We start from the raw sequence: 14,749 nt of genomic DNA, 5'->3' as shown, positions 1-14,749 counted from the left end.
TCACAAAAATATTTAAATATCGGAGCAGATTTTGTTGCTGGCATCCTTCTGTCTCAGGAGGCAATGGAAAAATACATATGCTGTATAGACTAATATGGGAGAGATATGTTTTGTTGTAGCTGGGGTAGAGGAAGAAGCACATTTACAAAACATAATAATACCTCATGACACAAAATAATAATGATGATGATAATTAATATTAAATAAAAATAACAGTTCATTTAACACACATGAAAATTTAAGAGTGCAAAGTTCAACAAGTCAAGTAGTTTCATATCCAAATGCACCATCAAAACTGATGGCATCAGTGCCGAGTAACCTCCTACCTTTCATTTACTCCTGATCCACAAAGTCCAGAAAGTAACTTCAGACTTAATCTGGAAATGGATCCCTTATAAAGACTCTTATGGCTGGAGTATGGGGAAAAGCAAGCAGAAACAGCCATTCACTGATGAAAAACACAGTTTCTTTTCCCTCACAGTTCTTCTAGAAGAAGTTACATTTTGAAGGCTCTTGGAGTGTTGGGCAAAACATGTGAAACCAAAGTCTCCCCCTTCCCCTCATATTCACACCATACATTTAAAGTGAATTGCTTTCCCTCAAAGAATCCTGGGAGCTGTAAGTCACTCCTCACAGAACTACAACTCCCAGCACCTTTAACAAACAACAGTTTGCCTGTTTTGCTCTATTACCAAAGGGGCACTTGGGGGGAAGGATCTACTTAAGAAGGGGGAGGATCCAGCTGCAAGGAGCAGAGGAACAGGAACAGGAGGACCTGGCAGTATATCAGTCTCCCCTGGACCATAGCTGGTTGAAGAGCTTGGTCATGAATAAGGGTGTAGTGCTACAACTGAAAAGACTCTCACTCTCTGTTCACAACCCGCATAACCTCAGATGGTGGGGAACATCTTTAGAGAAGAAGTTTCTCTGTAGATTAGTGTAGGAGAAGGCAATTCTCCACAGTCATAAAACCCAGTCAATATGCACTATGGACAATACAATCTGTGCTGTTATATTGAAAATGTGAACTTTCATGTAAGGTGTATATTCTGAAGGTGTATATAGTACATTAGTTATATTTTATTCTGGAGGTTAGCTTCTTTAGGACATCTTTTAACACCTCTTTCATTTGTTCATTCCTTAGACTAAAGATGAAAGGGTTCAATAAAGGTGTCAAGATGCCAGAGAAAATGGCTAATGCTTTGTTCATGCTCATGGTGTCACTCTGGGATGGCCTGACATAAACAAAGATGGAGATTCCATAGCCCATGGAGACAACAGTGAAGTGGGATGCACAGGTGGCAAAGGCCTTCTCCCTTCCCTTTGCAGAAGGGATTTTGAGGATGGTACTAATTATGTAGACGTAAGAGACAGCAGTGAATGAGAGAGAGCCAAGCAGTAGAAGCAAAGACCCAATGAAATCTATGAACTCGATAAAGCTGATGTCAATACAGGCGAGGTGTAGCAAAGGGGCACTGTCACAGAAGTAGTGATTAATGACATTAGGTCCACAATAAGGCAACCTCACTTTCAGCACTGTTGACAAGAACACAGACAAGAACCCACCGATCCAAGAGCCAATCAGCATATTGACACAAACTTTCCCAGTCATGAGAGTGGGGTACCTAAGCGGGTAGCAGATGGCCATGTAGCGGTCAAAGGACATAGCAGCAAAAAGGATGAACTCTGTAGAACCCATGAAGAAGTAGAAGTATGACTGAGCAAAGCAACCACCAAATGAAATAGTTTTTCTTTCAGCCAGGAGATTGGCTAACATTTTAGGCACGACGCACGTTGTCATGAGTATCTCGATTAAGGACAAGTTGCTGAGGAAGAAATACATAGGGGAGTGAAGGCGATGATCAGTGCAGATGAGTACAATGATGAGTGCATTCCCCAGCACTGTCACCAGGTAAATGAGAAGGAAAACTATGAAGAGGATAATCTCCACATTTGGTTCATACATAAATCCAAGCAGAAGAAATTCACTGACATTTGTCACATTCTCTATTTCCATGTTATGGCATCCTGAATGAAGGAAGGAGGGGAAGGGATGATCATCAGTACTAGCATTGTAAACTTCATTGCAAAGAATAAATAGAAGACCCATATTCCACACAGTTATATTACATAAACAAGTACCATAATGAAAAGCAAATGATAGTTGTATTGTATATATTACTTGATCTTGCTTTGTAAGGATGGGATCATGTTTTCTGTTTCTGCGAAGCATGTAAATGTAAAGACTGAAGTGATGAAACATATTTTGCCATCCTTATTACCCGATGATCAGGTAACAAAAGTGTTTGTGTGTGTATGTGTGCAACGTATCATATATGTAGAAGATTTTAACAAGCTACAATATAAATACTATTAAAGGATTGAAATATGTCTAAAATACTGGGTTGCAAGTGAATGTAAATTTCCTTATGAGTAAGCGTCACAATAGGTTATACTACAAGTAATCATAGATAAAGTTGTTCTGCATATGACATTAAGTTTTCTATCCCAGACTATAGTGCAATAGCTTTTATTGCACAATATTTTAGTAATAAGTAAATTATCAGAGTAAAAAAAGAGAGAGAGAAGTATCAGTTTGGCAACAGGTAGGTTTCCTTGAGAATCAATTTAGTTTATATCCAATTTATTTATTTCATAGAATTTATACATCACTTGAATGTAAAAACAAACAAACCTCAAGGTGATTTACAAAATTTATTGCTATCATACAAAAATTCTTGTTTCAAAATGTTGAACTCCTCAAGTTTCATTTTACTCCCATCTACAAAATCAATCTTAACTGCATTGTGAAATTAGCTATGAAAAAGTAGTTGATTCTATGAAACCATCAAATGAATGGTTTCATGCATCAATGAATAAATATCAATGCAATGGTTTAAAGCATATTGGAGCTATATTGGAGCCTATATTCTGCAAAGGTGACTTAGACATATGTGAAATGAATAATAAATAAAATCTATATTATCATCTGCATTTTCTAGAAAACAATATCCCAGTTTAGAATGTCTGTAAGCATTCAGTTGATAAATGGTTGGTACATGTGTATATTGTGAGAGTGAGCAAAGCGAGGTATCGCAATTATCTTACCTTGCAAATGCTCAAGTGTTCTTCTGTATGCATAGGAAAGATCACTGGTAAGATTTCTAGGTGTATGTCAACGTCAGATAATGTGTCCAGAATAATGCCTCTCATCTGCAAAGTTGTTGTTTTTTATTACTGCAAACTGCATGTGGTTTCTGAATGTAACTGCACTTCCACATTTATCAAATATAAGGTCAACATCAAAATAAAACAAAGTTTTCCGGCTGCAGATTTTAAAGAATGAAAGCAAATGCAAATTGTTAATAATAAAACCCCAAAACAATTGACCCCTACACAAAGTAGAGAGAATAACACAGCCCTTCTGAAGATAAAATAGTTTTCTTGCCCCAGTCTATTATAAGGATGGTTGGATTCTGTTGTTTCGAACTTTATGCTGTTTCACCTTTTCCTTAGGGAATGTTGCTTGCTACCCCTGACAACATCCCCAGGGAAAAAGGGAATGGAAGAATATTTGTGTATATATGCACCCAAGACACGTATAAATTTGAGGAGAAGATGCCCACAACATTTCATCACATGACTAAAAAGAAACTTTTTGGTTTTCTTTAAAGAAGTGAACAAACATTGCAGAATCACTTTAACCAGAGTGTGGGACTTCACAGCTGGCAATGCAAATTTGGCTGTGAGCTGGGAGGAAATAGGCCTGGAGAACGGTTCATGAAGTATGGCTATGAGGTGAAGAACTTCATCAGCCTGGACAAGAAGACCCTGACCTGGACAGTAGTCGAGGTGCCAGCCCAGGTGACCAAGGGGGAGTGGGAGTGTGAACGCAATGCCACGCTGACCTGGAAAGGCTACTTAGAGGAGGAATGTATGGAGTAATTTAAGAAACTCATGGACTATAGCAAGACAGCCAGAGGTGAAGGTGACCAGGAAGGCTATGAAGGTTTGAAGACCTTCCTTTGCCAAGCCCACAGCTTCTACACCAAGGGGATTGATGCCAGCGGGGTGGAGGATGGGAAGATCTGACAGGAGGGCACCTTCTGTGGAGTGGTCACACCCAACTCAGAAAGGACCTACTACGCTTTGCTTGGCATCAAGACAGACCCCAAGGAGAGGGACCACTACTTGTGCCATGTGGAGCATGACAGCCTAAAGGAGCCTCAGGACATGGCTCAAGATCTCCCACCCAGCAGCGGAGCAAACCGTTTGGGTGCCCTGTGCCCAGGGTTGGGGCCAACCGCCCATGGGAGCAGGGCCAGCTGCCCGCGGGGTGGGGCAAGCTGGGGTAGAATGCTCTGCGGGGCCTCTGAGGAGTCTGCCTGCCTCCTCCCACTCAGCCGCCCTACAGCTGAGGGGGAGGCAGCAGGTGCACCCTTTGGGGCAGTGTTGAGCTTGCGGGTGGCCAAGCCACCACGTCACTTCCAGGAGAGACGTGTGGCTCGGGCGCGCTGCAGGCCCTGTGGTGAGTGCTACCCAGCATTTTGTCACCCCTTCAGTGGTGACACCCAGGGTGGACTGCCCCCCCCCCCCACCCCTGCTCCCACCACCACCCTCACAAAAATGATTCACCTCTTGTGTTAATAGAAAATATTACAGTAGGCATGAACGTAAGAATTTCGGCAGAACTTAATTATCAGGAGACTAATTAATACGACCCACATTTTAAATAAGAATTCAGTTGTGTGTTTCCACAGGGAACTAATGAGTCAGGGAATGTGGGTTAAGCATTTCTTGGAATTTATTTAAAAGTTTTGGGGGGGATACAATTCTTTGCCTTTCATTATTTTGAAATTAGGTAGAAAATATATCTTGGGAATAATGAAAGCATTGACACTCCTGGGTAAGATGGCAAAGAAAGAAATACAGTTTTGCAGCTAATTAGTTCTTAGAAGTTGTTAGAAATGTTTATCTATGGAATTAAACAGTATTAATCTACAATAGATGGCATTTGGCATTAATACTTACACATGTAAACTTGTACTAATCAACAACATATATTTTTCTGGTTGACATTTCTGATTAGCCAAAGCAGGCATTTAGTATTTTGTTCAATCTACATAAATCCACTTGGAAGGTACTTTGACACAATGCTTCCTGCATAAAGTTATAGTGGGTGGGATAATTCTAAAATAATTTCAACACAAAGTACATTTCTAAATATAATATTGAACAGTTTAATCTCTTCATTGCTGATTTTATTCTATAAAAATATAGCACAGTAAAGCATTAAGGAGACTATTATTATTATTATTATTATTATTATTATTATTATTATTATTATTTTATACCCCACCCATCTGGCTGAGTTTCCCCAGCCACTCTGGTTGGCTCCCAACAGAATATCAAGCATTAAAAATGCCTCTAAACAGGGTTGTCTTCAGATGTCTTCTAAAAGTCAGATAACTGTTTATTTCCTTGACATCTGATGGGAGGGCGTTCCACAGGGTGGGCACCACTATTGAGAAGGCCCTCTGTAGTCAGTAGTGCAGCAATATTTGCTAAACTACTTTATTTACATATAATACACTCGGAGCATTCTGACTTAGCTCCTTCCTCTTTCTCATCAGGCAGCAAAGAGAAAGAGACAAAGGACAATAGTCCTACATTCTGGAACACAGTAATATAAACATCCTGTCTCTGTCACTTCCCACTATGTGGAATGAAAACATACACTGTCATATGATAAAAAACCAATCCCATGACTGCAACACGGGGCAAGAATCCTAACAGTAACTAGGGACTACATGCAAGCAGAAAGAGACTTCTGATTGTGTGTTGGGACAGGGAATTTTGCAAACAAATGGGTGCTGCATGCTAGAGCTGTGCACAAAAATTTCAATCTGCCCTGAAGCCCTTGTCTATGCCCTTCCTCCTCCAAGATTGGGCTGATTTGCCTTGGTCTAGTCTGGAGTCCACCCACCTCACCCCAAATCCATCCCCAAAGCCATTTGGGTTATGTTAAAGGTTTGTTTTGTTTTGTTTTTACAACCATATAAAAAAGCCAGGAGGAAATCCACCAACACTCTGCAGGATCTGATTCTATCACTTAGCAGCTGTCCAATTCTAAATGGTGCTGCTCCTTCAAGAGGAGCTTCCTTGCATGCAAAAGAATCTGCTTGCAAAGAGCTAAAACTCCTTCATGAGGTCTGTGTAACTCAGATGAAATGAACATTCACATTTTATAATGTGGGAGCCCTTTACAGGATCGCACGCGGTGCTACAGTTCCCAGGGAACTATCTAGTAGAGAGGTGGCTAGCCTGCCTCTCAGTGTTATTATTTGGAGGTTCATGCCCAGCCTCAGTAATCAAGTTTCTTGCTGGGAGGCGGACCCAGCCCATTTATAATTAGGGGGTGGAGCCGACAGTATCCAGGCAGTCAGCTTAGGAGATTCACCCTCCCTACCCTCCCTTTGTTTAATGTTTTCTTGTTTGCAAGTTAACTTTTTCTTCCTGTTTAGCGCGCGTTGCTACAGTCTTTGACTGGTTGCTGTTGAAGGTCCGGGAAGAAATTTTCTTGCATTGGCAGGTTTTGTCTTCACCGTAGCAATTCATCACAACTTTGGCCGTTATGGCTTTGGGTGGAATTCTTTAGTCTTTTCTTCCCTTTATGGGGGGGGGGTGAAGTGGTGATTCACCCCCCTGCAGCAGTGATTCCAGAGACCACTCTTAAAGGGGTTATATAATGGGTGTCACTGGCCATACACTGAAAGGTCGTCAGTGAACTACCCTGCGTGCGGGGATATGGGCTTGGCTGCCTTGGCTTGGCTACACTTGGCTACACTTACATCTTACAGAGCACCCCCATATCCCATTTCCCCTGACGAGCCCCAGTTCTCCCTGGCTGGGGGGCTGGGAGGGATACATGCCCAAGGCCTAAGCCAAGGTCTTCCTACATTCGGAATTTTAATAAAGCTGTGGCCTAATTTTTAATTCCATAATGTCAGAGTCTTTATTCCTTTCTTATGATCCCTGGGGGCTGGGGGCTGCAGCACCTGGTCATGCAATGATACCTTCTGAATGCTGGTGATGCCTTAGACTCAGGAGACCACATTCTTGCCACTAGCTCCCTATCTTGGTCACCCTTGGTCAGCATTGATGGCCTTGCTATGCTTCCCACTTCATAACTCTAGTCTAGAATATTTTGAAGTATGCATCGTACCCCCCAGCATCGCCCCAAGAGTAATATCCATACTAACTGGGCCTCCAAAGACTTTTTTAATTAATTAGTTTGTTTATTTATTCAGGTTGTGTGGGGGTTGAATAGACATATTTTGATGCATATAGAGAGACAGGAAGAAGGGCTGAGGTTGCCATTTCCCTTGCCATTGCAGGAACTAATTTTAAAGTCAAATAGGTTAGTTTTTCAAAACACTTGGTGTTGGAACCAGTCTTTTTAGCAAGGTGCTCTAGTGCTTTATGGAGGTCAGAACAGACTTTACTCTTAGCAGGATTCATTGCTAGACACATGGGGTTTTAGATTGCTAGTGGATAAAAAAATATGTTAAATCTAGATGAACTTTAATGCTCCTTTCCACACAGAACTCGTGGATTTATGCCACTTAACTGTCCATGTTTTAACAAGAAATGCAGACATGCTAAATTCTAGACTTATTTTATTGTCCTTTTTATTGTGTGCTTAACTTGTTCATATACCTGTTATTACAGAACCTATAGGAAAAACTTAACACGTATGATTTTTCCTTACAAGAACTAGTCCATAATGGTCTGGCAGTAGCCATCATACTGCAAACAATTTTATTTTTCTTCTTTGATGGACATGTAAGCATGGACAACTCAGTCAACAAGAAAGTGAGTAATTACAAAAATCTATCATTTATCTCTATCTCTCTATCTGATGTTCATACCAGCAAATGAGGTGATATAGCTCAATGGCAGACCACATTTTCATGTAATGATTTCCATGTAAATATTCTAAGATTCAATCTCTGGCAGACTGCCATCATGTAGACAAGTAGTTGGAGGTAAATCCCATCAAAATTACTGGGCTTCCCTGTCTCCTAACTAAGTAAATGTAAGAGGCACTAGCATCCTGAGGTGTGGGGTTGATGTCTTAACATAGATATCAGAAGGAAAGGTTTGGTTGATCGAAATGGTGGCTACCCATCCTTCTTCATGTAACTCACATGTTACTACTGCCTGTTTATTAGAGGTTAGGGAGATATCTGGATTGGAAGAACACACTGCAAAAGTAAAAAGGTTTCCAAAGGAAGTTAATGCTTTTCTCAAATTTTGGGAACCTCTGCAGTGTATATCCTAGTCTGTTCTGTGTCCTAGTGTGTAATTTTATACCCACTTAACAGCAAGCAAACCCTGATATTAAAAACTTATAGCACAAATATATGAAATTTGCCCTCTCTAGCCTTATATGTACAAATGCTGCTAGTGCATATACACATACATTAGGACATTACGTTACACTGTTTCATATGCAGCAGGTAAGTTAGTATTGGAGCAACATTATAAACTGGAACTGTGTGTGCATTAAGCACTTGTTGTACAGACACTTTCATTATCTATATCACAACAAATAGAGAAATAATAGTACCCAGGATCAAATGCACAAACAGAGAAATTTGATGACTAGTTTACAAATTAATCTTGATTTAATGTGCACGTGTACATTTATACAAGTAATGTACAATCGGGGCCAGCTAGCACACATATAAACTCCCCACCCAATATTCACATCTCTAATGAGTGGCTTTCATGTTTAAACATTTTGCCACAGAAAAAAAAAAATTGTATGCCCTAGCATCACCCCAGTGCAATGTTTTCCAAAGGACATTTCCAGCTACTCGTCATCAATTAAGCAGCAATTAAATGTAGATCAATGAAGCAATGTGTATGTTTGTATTGACAAGGTATTTATGACTATTAACTGAATGTATACACTAACTAATATCTGGAAGTTTGGTGTTTAGTATTGGACTTAGACAAGGGAGACCTGCATTTAAATTCCTGTTCAGCCACAAAGCATATTGGGTGGCATTGAGGCAAGTAACCATTTTACAGGCTAATCTATGTCTAAAGGTGACTGTGAAGATAAAGGGGGGGGGGATGTTCATCACCTTGACCTCTTTGGAGAAAAGTCAAAATATACATTTAATAATAGGATCATTCTGTGATATTATGTCTCTTATGAGTGACTCAAGACATTCCTAAATGTTATAAGCAACTGAGGAATATACTTCTGGGAACCAAGCATAAGATAAGGTAGGGATGAGGAACAACTGCCCCCCCCCCATTGTTGTTGGACTACAGTTCCCATTATCCCTGACTTTTGGTTATGATGGGCATGGCTATTGGATGTTGGAGTGAAACTTCTGGAAAGCCAGAGGTTCTCCATCCTTCAGCTATTTATTTTCCCTCATACAGCAAAGCAGGAAAAAGCCAGTAAAAATCAGGTCCAGGAAATCAGTAAGCTGGCTGTCCTGCAAAATGGTGGCAGTCTGGAGACATCTGAAATGTAGCACTGTGGTTCCGATACTATTTGTAACAAGATGATTTCTCTTTATCTAGGTGGAGAAATAAATATGATGAAACATGGAAAGGAAGAATGCAACACATGTAACTGAATTCATCCTAACTGGTTTTCCAAATCCTTGGGAGATAGAGATCCTCCTCTTTCTTATATTCTTCATCATTCTGATGGCAACAATGATTGGGAACACCATAATCATAACTCTTATAATAATTGATTACCGCCTACATTCCCCTATGTATTTCTTCCTCTGTAACTTGTCTGTCATTGAAATTTTTGCAACTCTGACAGTGGTGCCCAAAATGATGCAGAACTTCCTACTGGAAAAGAAATCCATCTCTTTCTATGGGTGCCTGGGTCAGTCATATTTCTATTTCTTGTTTGGCACCTCTGAATATGTTCTACTGGCTATGATGTCCTATGATCGATATGCAGCTATATGCTACCCACTTCGCTACAGCACAATCATGAGTGGGAAGGTTTGTGTCAATCTTGTTGTAGGTTCCTGGATGAGTGGATTCTTCTCCATACTTGTTCCCACGGTGATGAAGTTAGGCTTGCCTTACTGTGGCCCTAATGTGATCGATCACTTTTTCTGTGACAGTGCCCCTTTGCTCCATTTAGCCTGTACTGACATCAGCCTTGTGGAATTTATTGACTTCCTTGTCTCACTTCCCATTCTTCTGGGTTCTCTTTTACTGACACTCATCTCTTACTTTTATATTATAAACACCATTCTCAGGATTCCTTCTGCCACAGGAAGGCAGAAGGCATTCTCAACTTGTGCCTCCCATTTCACCGTGGTTACAATTGGCTATGGCACCTCTGTCTTCATTTATGTTAGGCCGTCCCAAGCCAATTCTATGAGCTTCAACAAAATTGCCTCTCTGGTCACAACTGCAGTGACACCCTTGCTCAACCCCATTATCTTTACATTTAGAAACCAGAAAGTCCAGGAAGTTTTTAGGGACTCGGTTAACAAGTACATAAAGAAAAGAAAAGAAGGAGATTGAAAAGTGCTGTAAATTTACATTTATTCCACCCACACCCCTTAATTTTCTTCAAGGTGATAATTGTAGGATACAAGGTTCTCACTTTAATCCCCCCACTCCGGTAGCCTTGTGGTGTAGTTTAGGTTGAGAAAAAGTAAATGGCCTGAGGCTGCCCAATGTGCTTTATGACTGATCGTGGATTTTACCCAAGTTTCTTCTTCATCACAGCATCCTAGACTTTACGACAAACAAAACATATTTAAAATTATTATTAAAAATGTTCTAAATTTGTATGTCTATATTCTCTCAAATTTGTTTTTAGATGTTCTGTAGAATCTGTAATAATGGAACCATCCAACAAAAAGATGATATGCTATTATTTGTAAAGCATCTCTTGTATTTTTGTTTAAAATAAAAAATAAGGGTAGAAATGTTGAAGACAATATATTTTAGCCACAATAAATCAATTAATAAATTCTTGGTTGGATCTTATTGTGTTAGCAGTCATGGAAATATGAGAAGTACTTTAAATACAGTATATTAATTTTAAAAACTCCAAGAGAGGAAAAAGACAAGAAAAAAAATGTGGTGAGATTGCAATGTTAAACCCAAGTCAAAATTAAATGAATTTTAAAGGACTAAGGTTGCTTCCAGATGACCTGTTTATTGTAGGGTTGAGCACTGGGATCAGCCAAAGCCCAAATCCTGAACTGAAATCAGCTGATTCAGAACCAACTGATTCAGCATGTAGCCTCTGGAAAGTTGCTCAGAAGATAATGTGGCCCTCACACTGAAAAATACCCCCTATCCCTGCTATGCACATTCCTATGGGCTTATCTCTAGACATACATAGGACTATGCTGTTAAAATCCTATTAATCCTATTAATTTTAATAGGATTTAATGGAACATGTTGCACATCAGATCTTAGTGTATTGCATAACATTTTATTTAGTCCCTGTGGTGATTCTGACAGTCTCATGAGAATCATTTTATGAACAAATTTTATTTAATCAGCTGGAAGGGTATAGTTGTTAAAGGATCGTTTGGTGAGCCGTAGTAGCTGAGTGAGAGCAAGAGAATATTTAGCACCATCTGAAATTACTCTTAGAAAGAATATTAAACCTTTGTAGGTCAGTTATCATATGTGCACCAGGGAGGTCATCTGAACAAGTGGTTTTCTATTGACTGAATAAGCTATTAAAACAGCTTATTCTGGAGTACCTCTGAAGTGCGTGAGGTTCCAAAAAGATCAAATCCAATTCTACAACAGCAATGGCAGGAACACAAATGAATATTCCTCTGATCTCTCTGTGTCCCCAAACATCTTTAGAATGTATCGCCTGGAAATGCAGCTGATTTTTTTTGCTGAAGATTTGGTTTAGTGGTAAAAGAACACCTGTGAAGCATGGAGCATGATTTATGTGAGTCACAAAATGCCTTATAAAAATTAAAATCTTCTGTGATATTATGTCAGTTACAAATACATTTATTTTTAAAATATTTTTTAGCAAAGTGGGTTGGGTGTTTAGTGTTCGTTTTTTTTATCTGAATAGAATTTTTTTTAATCCCCCCGCAGGAAGACCCATATGCAGCCTCCATACAGCAGGATAAAGTAACATAATGCAGGGATGAATATAAGGGCAGCATTAATAAAGGATATGGATAGTTAAGGACATCAATGAATATCTCAAAGGTCTTCTCCTCCTCCTCCTCCTCCTTCTTTGGCAATCACTCGTAGCCAAGTAAAATTGTATTCCATGGACACAGTCTTAACAGTGTGTCCATAAGTGACTGTGGAGGCCACACGTCCTTCTACAGTGGGGATATAGGTCTCAAAGGTAAAATAAGGCTCGCAGGAGGAGAGCCTTTGGGTGCCACTACAGGTAGCAAAATCTTATCAACTCGCAGTGACTGATTCAGTAACTTGCATATTCTTACAAAAACAAAAAAACTAACCCCACTACCAACCTTTACACTGGAACATAACGTCTCTCCAGCTTTTCAGCCAGATCCCTTTTCAAATCTATTTAAGATTCCATGGATTGCATCTAGGACCCAATGCATGCAAAACATTTGCTCTACCACCGAGCTGTACCTCTACCCTCGTAGTTCAATACAACACTGTTTTCCATGCAGGCAACTTTATGCTTCTCAGCTGTTCATCTGCTTTTCCCTTTTTTGTTATTCAGTTCACCTTCTGTTTCTCCATTTGCCTCGCTTTACTGCTCCATTTTTTTCCCTCTTGGAAGAAAAAGGAAACACACACACACACACATGCACACAGAAACATACATATTCATTTTGCCTTCCAGGAATATTAATTTTAAATATGATTCTTTAACAACAAACATAAACATGAACATACAATTATGTTGTGTTTCCTTGAGTGTGTCCTGTCACCAGGCTTACCTCTCTTTGTCTTTTTTTTTATCCCTTGCTATATTATCTATGTGCCCGAAAAAAATAAGTTGCAAGTTGTCATTTTATGTTATTATATGTTATTGTATTTCACTCCGTGGTATTTTATTTTATTTGTATTTTTGTATCGTTTTACTTTTGTGAGGTCTTATAATAAATAATTCCCCCTCCCACCCACCAGTTCTACTTCTTTCTCTCAGGAATCCTTGAAAACATGACAGAGAATCAAACTGTTATTACAGACTTCATCTTCCTTAACTTTCCAGAACTGCATCGGCTGGAACATCTCATGGGAGTCATCCTCCTTGCATGCTACCTGCTCACCGTATCTGGAAACCTCATGATCATCATGATCATCATTCATGATCATCACCTACACACACCCATGTACTTCTTCTTATGGAATCTTTCCTGCTTAGAGATTTTAATTACAACCACTGTGGTGCCAAAGGTGCTGGCTAGTCTTCTGCTAGGCTTCACAACAATTTCGTACCCAGCTTGCCTTTCTCAGTGCTATTTCTTCTTCTTCTTAGGAAGCAGTGACTTTGTCCTATTAGCAGTCATGTCATATGACCGCTATGTGGCCATTTGCAACCCATTGCGCTACACATCAATTATGAGTACTCAGCTCTGCCCATGGCTAGTCCTCGGATCTTGTACTGTTGCCTTTTTGGCTACCATCTTTCCCACCATCCTGGTTATAAATCTACCTTTCTGTAACAACAATAATATTGATCACTTTTTCTGTGACAGTGTGGCCTTGATGAAGCTGGCTTGTGCTGACACTAGTTTTGTGGAGCTACTGAGTTTCTTCTCATCCTCAGTCACCGTGGTGGGATCCTTTATTTTCACAGTGGTGTCCTACATTTACATAATAAAAACCATTCTCAAGATCCCGTCTGCCTCTGGGCGCCACAAGGCATTCTCCACCTGTTCCTCCCACTTTATTATTGTCAGTCTTGGCTATGGCAGCTGCATCTTCATGTATGTACGGCCCTCAGGCAGCAACCCATCAATTAATAAGATGGTATCTTTGATCAATACAGTGCTGACACCCCTGATGAGTCCATTCATCTTCAGTCTGAGAAATCAGCAGGTGAAAGCTGCCCTCAAGTCACTTTTTATTAAGCATGCAGTCTACTCAAAGAATAACCCAAAGTTGGGATAATGGTTTTTAAATAGAAAACATGAAGGTGAAATTAAATGAAGGGGGGGTTTCCTTTCAATTGTCTGTTGTTATTAGATAATCCACAAGATTTCAACTTTTCAGGTATAGTCTATATTAATTAGGGGGTCATGTGTAACTTCTTCACTTAGAGGGGGGAGAATTTATTGCACTACCTAATTTAGACTACTGGAAACTTCAGATTAGATTACAAATACTGCATGACTCTCTATTTTCTTTTAATTAAAAATGCATTTATTATACTTATTGTTTTTACCTTTCTCGTGTTGTAAATCACTTTGATATGTTTTGTGATTTAGCTGTATATAAATGCTTTTACAAATAAAATAAATAAATAAATAAATATTAGAACTCTGTGATCAATAGTTACCACTATTTATTGTTTGGTATATCTGCTAGCTGCTATATACCTTTACTGGGATACATTATTCACTCAACTATCAAATATTTTGAAATGCCTATATATGAAATTCAAAAAATCTGAGGTAGACTTCATCACATAGTTGTTTTGGGTAACTTACTAGAACTCAGTTTATTTCAGTTTGTTACAGCTATTTATATAGAAGAGCATCTGGAGAAAAAA

General features: G+C 39.4%; 3 protein-coding genes across 3 annotated transcripts; 2 read left to right on the top strand and 1 right to left on the bottom strand.

Moving 5' to 3' along the window:
- Positions 1–1,069: 1,069 nt before the first annotated feature.
- Positions 1,070–2,017, bottom strand: LOC128398688 (olfactory receptor 6M1-like). Its single transcript, XM_053359939.1, has one exon. The coding sequence runs from the start codon at positions 2,015–2,017 to the stop codon at positions 1,070–1,072; it is 948 nt and encodes a 315-aa protein (XP_053215914.1).
- Positions 2,018–9,612: 7,595 nt separating this feature from the next.
- LOC128399886 (olfactory receptor 6M1-like) lies at positions 9,613–10,795 on the top strand. The gene has a single exon (XM_053361720.1). The coding sequence runs from the start codon at positions 9,631–9,633 to the stop codon at positions 10,579–10,581; it is 951 nt and encodes a 316-aa protein (XP_053217695.1). The 5' UTR covers positions 9,613–9,630; the 3' UTR covers positions 10,582–10,795.
- Positions 10,796–13,258: 2,463 nt separating this feature from the next.
- On the top strand, positions 13,259–14,148 carry LOC128398687 (olfactory receptor 6M1-like). The gene has a single exon (XM_053359938.1). The coding sequence runs from the start codon at positions 13,270–13,272 to the stop codon at positions 14,146–14,148; it is 879 nt and encodes a 292-aa protein (XP_053215913.1). The 5' UTR covers positions 13,259–13,269.
- The last annotated feature ends 601 nt before the right edge of the window (positions 14,149–14,749 follow it).

This window comes from Podarcis raffonei, chromosome 13 (assembly GCF_027172205.1).
Source record: "Podarcis raffonei isolate rPodRaf1 chromosome 13, rPodRaf1.pri, whole genome shotgun sequence".
NCBI lineage: Eukaryota > Metazoa > Chordata > Lepidosauria > Squamata > Lacertidae > Podarcis > Podarcis raffonei.
The sequence above is the reverse complement of the archived record's forward strand: the minus strand, read 5'-3'. Positions and strand labels throughout refer to the sequence as shown.